This window comes from Oncorhynchus masou, chromosome 31 (assembly GCF_036934945.1).
Source record: "Oncorhynchus masou masou isolate Uvic2021 chromosome 31, UVic_Omas_1.1, whole genome shotgun sequence".
Taxonomy (NCBI): Eukaryota; Metazoa; Chordata; class Actinopteri; order Salmoniformes; family Salmonidae; genus Oncorhynchus; species Oncorhynchus masou.
The window spans coordinates 87,843,572-87,849,124 of NC_088242.1; the positions used below are offsets into that span (position 1 = coordinate 87,843,572).

The window sequence follows — 5,553 nt, forward strand, 5'->3', positions numbered from 1 at the left end:
TGAGCTATAGTTACTTTTTTTTAGATAGCAATTCCCACCAGTGTTTTAAACCTGTGCTTACGTCTTTAAATCACTCTCCCACGTGTGTATTCAAATTCTATTTCTCTTTTTAGAGCATGTCCATTGGTCCATATGAATTTGGCGGGGCGGAATTCGTAGGGATGGTAAAGACGACATGTGTTTTCATTGGACGGCGTGGTTATTACGTTAGGGTATAAAGAAGTGTTAAAACCAGAAACAGTTCCCATTCTTCTCGATGTTCAGTTGTTGATTAGGCCTACCCTTTAATTTCTTAGACCCATACACTCATTTGCTTCAGCACATAGAAACGACGAAGCACATCTTGCGTTTATCAAATGTCTGTTTCTAAAACAAACAAGCAGTTACGTCACTTTAGAGAATTCAGTACCATTTGGAAGCAATTAGTCGCTACGGTATAGGACAAACAACTCCGTCGGGGATTTGAGGATTAGGCTACTTTCAACCATTTGTGTTTCCACAAGAACTGAAACACGTGAGACTTAGTGATTTTGCTTAACAACCTCAGTGTTTAATCATGGAGTATAAAGTTGAGGCGCATCGGATTATGAGTATTTCACTGGGGAAGATTTACAACTCCAGGGTTCAACGTGGTGGGATCAAACTACACAAAAATCTACTGGTCTCCCTGGTTCTACGTAGTGCCCGGCAAGTATACCTTCGTGACTACTACGGCGGGATATGCCTGAGTGCTCAGCAAGCAAGAGAGTGGTGTGAGGGAGAGTACATGGACTCAGAACAAGACAAATTGGTCCCCGGTTCGACAGAGAGCCTGCCCGAATCAGACGTGCAAAGTGATGTGGCCGTGGACAAGCAGGAGCCCAGCAATGTGGTCGAATCCCACGCGGCACTGGACGTTGAATCTGAAGCGAGTGGTGAGCAAGATCACGCCGAAAATGGAGTTTTGGATTCAGGATGCAGCGAGCTGATAACACCGGAAGAGAGCCCAGAGGCTAGTCCTACATGTGAGGTCTCCAATGTTGTTACTACAATCTCATCCAACTGTATTAGTGGTCCCCCTCTGAGTAATCCAAAACAGGCTACAGAGACGCGGAACGGCTGCCAGACGGACGACGGTGAATCAGTGGAGGAAAATTTGAACGAGCCCGTAGTGCCCCATACTTGCACTAACAGGAAACGGTGTGCCGACGACTCTGAACTCACAGACTCCCTGCCGAAAAAAACGAAAGTAATGTCCTCAACTCTAATTTCTAAAAACGACGAAAAGAAAGCGGAAACCGAAGAAATGGACACCAGCAATGTCTCGAGTTTGATAACAATATTCGGTTCCAGTTTTTCTGGACTCTTGAGTAGTGAAGACGGAGCGCAGCCCGATTCCGAGGCAGAGGACAGTGACTCAGGACAAATCTGTTGTGATCAAATGTTAAAAAACCTCAACCCTTGGAGTACTGCAATTGTCGCTTTTTAAACATTGAAACTGTGGTTTTGACCTCTTGGGGATATTAATAAAGCTGGAACATGAAGCAAAATTCCACCAACTACCCCCACAAACACGTGGTGGACTGAGTACCTAGTACATTTGGAGTTCCCCAAACATCATAATGAAAGTCGGCCTACTGTAGTAGCTATTTGCATGGAACATCTATTGAAAGAATGTTCGAGAGGTGCTTTAGGAAGTGATAAAAATGTTAACGATGGGCTCTTGATAGTCAACACTTTGAAACGTGCTTCTACACAAGTCGTCTACATTGTAACGTACCAAAAGCGCCATGTATCAATTCATAAAATGTAACGTTATCCTTTTTAACGTGGATAATATTATGGGACTGTGACTCAATGCTAACGCAATCTGTTGTGAATTTGCTGGTCACTACAGTGTCTTTGTTTTATAAAGACTTGTACATTTGTAATAGTGTGCCTGTAAATACTGTTTTCCTATGTCCTACTCAATATATGTATTTTGGTATCTGCCATGGATTATGATAATTGCGTGATGCTCACGTATTAAAACATTGTCTAACAATTCACTTTTCTGTGCTCTTTTCATGGGGGTTGGTTTGTACATAATGCAGCAAGTGTTGCTACTCGGAGAGTGTCGTGTCACCTCGTAGAGGTTGGTGGCCAAATGTGAGCAGTAGGATACCATTTGTACTGTAGACAACTTCCCAGTATTTATGATACATTATCATATGCAGGCGTATTGTGACCCTTCAAGTACTATAAAATTAACCAAACAATTCCAGTCATTTAACCATACATTGCTATTAAAGAGATTTTATGTATTTCAAAGCAAGTCCAACATGGTTAAATAAGCCCAACTACTGATCATCAGTAAATGTAGGCTTACAGCTTTTAGATGCCCTGGCTCCAACATCTCAACATACATCACTTTTATAGCTCAGCAGGGAGGGCCAAACTATTTGTCACGATACGGAAAAGTATTCCGGAATGATGTCTGGCATCAAATACATTTTTACTCTACGCTGCAATCCATTTGCTTTGTGTCTACAGGTATGTCTGCTATGCAGTGTCAAGTTTCTACTATAGCTTCTGTTAAAGCTTATCCTGGCTTGTCCTGTTCAATGTGTAGGTAAACTAATAGCTGTGCTTTTAACTTACATTAAATGTGGCCAGGAGTCAATTGTAGCTTTACCTAAACTATTCTCTTACCAACTTGAACCATCTAAACCACACCACTTCTTGTTCAACTTGAACACTTTATTTTACACTTCAATGTCAGTGAGGTAATATTTGGTGAAACCGAGTGGCGCTGTGCTCTAAGGCACTACAGACCCGCGGTTCGATCCCGGACTGTATCACAACCGGCCGTATTCGAGAGCCCCATAGGGCGGCGCACAATTGTCCCAGCGTCGTCAAGGTTAGGGGAGGGTTTGGCCGGGGTAGGCTGTCATTGTAATTAAGAATTTGTCCTTAACTGACTTGCCTAGTTAAATAAAGGTTAAATAAAATAAAAGTGACTCAAATTCTTTCCACAGGGAAGCCCAGATGTCAACTCAATAAACCTACAGGAGAACTGTTTTCATAAACTCACTACAGTACTGTACACTTGGGGGTGTGACCATAGACTCAGTCTAAAATGAATGTGCAACATGGTGGGTATTAAAGGATAAAACCCTTATATCCCTGTAACATCTCAATGAATACAACATGGTACTATTAAGGAACAGGGTGCAGGCGTGTTATGGATACTACATGGATATCCAAACATATTTCAAATAAAAGTCTATTTGTCACAGTTTCCAGCAGGTATAAAAGGTGCAGCGAAGTGCCTATATGCTAGCTCCCTCAACAATCCAATACATTTATCAATAATAATATTATTGTCATATTTCCAACACCAAATTGATCCAATGCAACGTGGGCTTAAGAGATGTAACCTCCTGTGTCCACATTCTTTCACACGGACACTGGGTATTAATAGCTGGCGCTCCCTGGAGATCCAGCAGAAGGATCTGGGCTAGGCAGGCTAACACAGGGCGGTCCCAGGACCAGGGCTCTTACCAGTCAGCTGGCCATGCATGCAGCAGAACACAAACAGAGAGAGAAAGGGAGGCGGAGAGCAGTGTACTGGGATGTGCAGGGGTTTTGTTCCAGCCCATTGCTACTGTACCACACCAGACTCAACAAATCCTCAAGCCCTTGATCAGTTGAATTCGGTGTCTTAGTGCTGGGCTGGAACAAAAGCTTGCACACCCTGTGGATCCACAGGGCAAGACTTGAAGAACACCGGAATAAAGATTATTTCATAAATGTGTAGTTTATTTGCCACGGGCATACATTGGCTTGATTACATTGGCTTAATAAGATGGTAGAAATTTGAAAAGGGTTAGGTACAGTATTGTAATTTGCATCACCTTCAGGAAAAGTAGTGCAAGTGTTTGCATGTGTGAAAGAGAGACGGAGCGAGTAGACATGAAGGATCTCTACAGGTGTGGGAATGATTTTCTTTTCTGTTTATGTTTCATGACTAATCTGCTTGTGTTGTGATTACTAAGTACTCATCCTCTCTCCACTCCCTGTATTGGGACAAAGAGAGGAATGGCTGCATACATGTGAGTACATGCCTGGCTCCTTCTAAGCTAAACTCATGCAGCTGTCCGACCCATCACACTCTTAAACTCATTGGCCCCACTTCCAGAATTCCAGATCCCTGGAAAAAGACAGAGGGAGTGAAAGGGAGAGAGGAGAGAAGTGAGTTACGAAACACTTTCCTGCTGAGCAAGTGTGTGTGTGCGTGTGTGTGTGTGAGAGAGAGAGAGATTGTAATGTACAGGCTAAGCTTGAGGAATTTAAGGGAAATGTTGGTTTGATTAAAAGCATTTATTGAGATACTGAGCTAATGCGAGTGAGAGGGCTGGTGAAAAAGAACGCCACAAACTTTACCCTGGTCCTTCTACATTCTTACCATGAGAATAGCCTACATATTATTTAGGAACATATTTGATACTGTAATAGCTACCTCCTTTTACAAAGGCTTTGTAACAGAAATACACACATATAAAATCAATGTTTACTGGTTGTAAAGACAGATTTGTAGGCATTATAGCAGGTGCAGCGAAATGCTCATGTTACTAGCTCCAACAGTGAAGTAGAATGTCTCGCAAATACAATACAAACACACAAATAAAAAAAATTCTATCCCGAATGCAAAGTAACCAAATATCTGCAGGCTACAAAATACAGTAGAGTAAGAACAGCATGTGAAGATCGATGGGCTTTGACCCCTGACATGTTGGGTTAGAGGTCACAGTCCCTCTGTGTCTTCTTCTCTCGAGTTCATTTGAAACCTCTCCAGAGCAGCAGCCAAACAGCCAATCACCTGCCCTGAAACATGTCCAGGCAAGCTCTGCTACAATAAACCCTTTGTCATCAGGAAATGAGGAAAGCCAACAAAGTCCAGAGTCTAGATTCTCTCAGCAAGATGAGAATCTCTTATTAAAAAAGCCTAAATACAAATACTGCCTGCATGTCTATTTCAACCTTAATGGTTATTTGCAAATAACTATATTTCCTTGTTTACTAAGTTCGCTTCATTCACTGTGTTTGACAAATTAAAAGCTCACCTGATACTCAAATCATGTCAAATTTTATTTCTCACATGCGCCGAATACAACAGGTATTACAGTGAAATGCTTACTTACAAGCCCTTAACCAAAATGCTTTAAGAAGTTTTAAGAAAAATAAGTGTTAAGTAAAAAATAGAAAATAATAAATAAAAGTAACAAATAATTAAACAGTAGCAGTAAAATATCAATAGCGAGGCTATATACAGATTGAGGTAATATGTACATGTAGGTAGAGTTAAAGGGACTATGTATAGATAATAAACAGAAAGTAGCAGCAGCGTAAAAGAGGGACCTGGATAGCTCTTTGATTAGCTGTTCAGGAATCTTATGGCTTGGGGTTAGAAGCTGTTAAGAAGCCTGTTGCCTTAGTATTGGCACTCTGGTATCGCTTGTACCAGAGCGCCAAGAGACTTGTCTTCCTCTAACACTGCCTGGCAAAGAAGTCCTGGATGGAAGGAAGCTTGGC

The 5,553-nt window shown here is 41.8% G+C and overlaps 1 protein-coding gene across 1 annotated transcript; it reads left to right on the forward strand.

Annotated features, from left to right (window-relative positions):
* Positions 1–226: 226 nt before the first annotated feature.
* Positions 227–2,023, forward strand: LOC135524701 (immediate early response gene 5 protein-like). The gene has a single exon (XM_064952460.1). The coding sequence runs from the start codon at positions 557–559 to the stop codon at positions 1,466–1,468; it is 912 nt and encodes a 303-aa protein (XP_064808532.1). The 5' UTR covers positions 227–556; the 3' UTR covers positions 1,469–2,023.
* The last annotated feature ends 3,530 nt before the right edge of the window (positions 2,024–5,553 follow it).

What these genes read in the sequence shown, in the direction of transcription:
- LOC135524701 (XM_064952460.1), top strand. Translation starts at nt 557, where the DNA reads ATGGAGTATAAAGTTGAGGCGCATCGGATTATGAGTATTTCACTGGGG.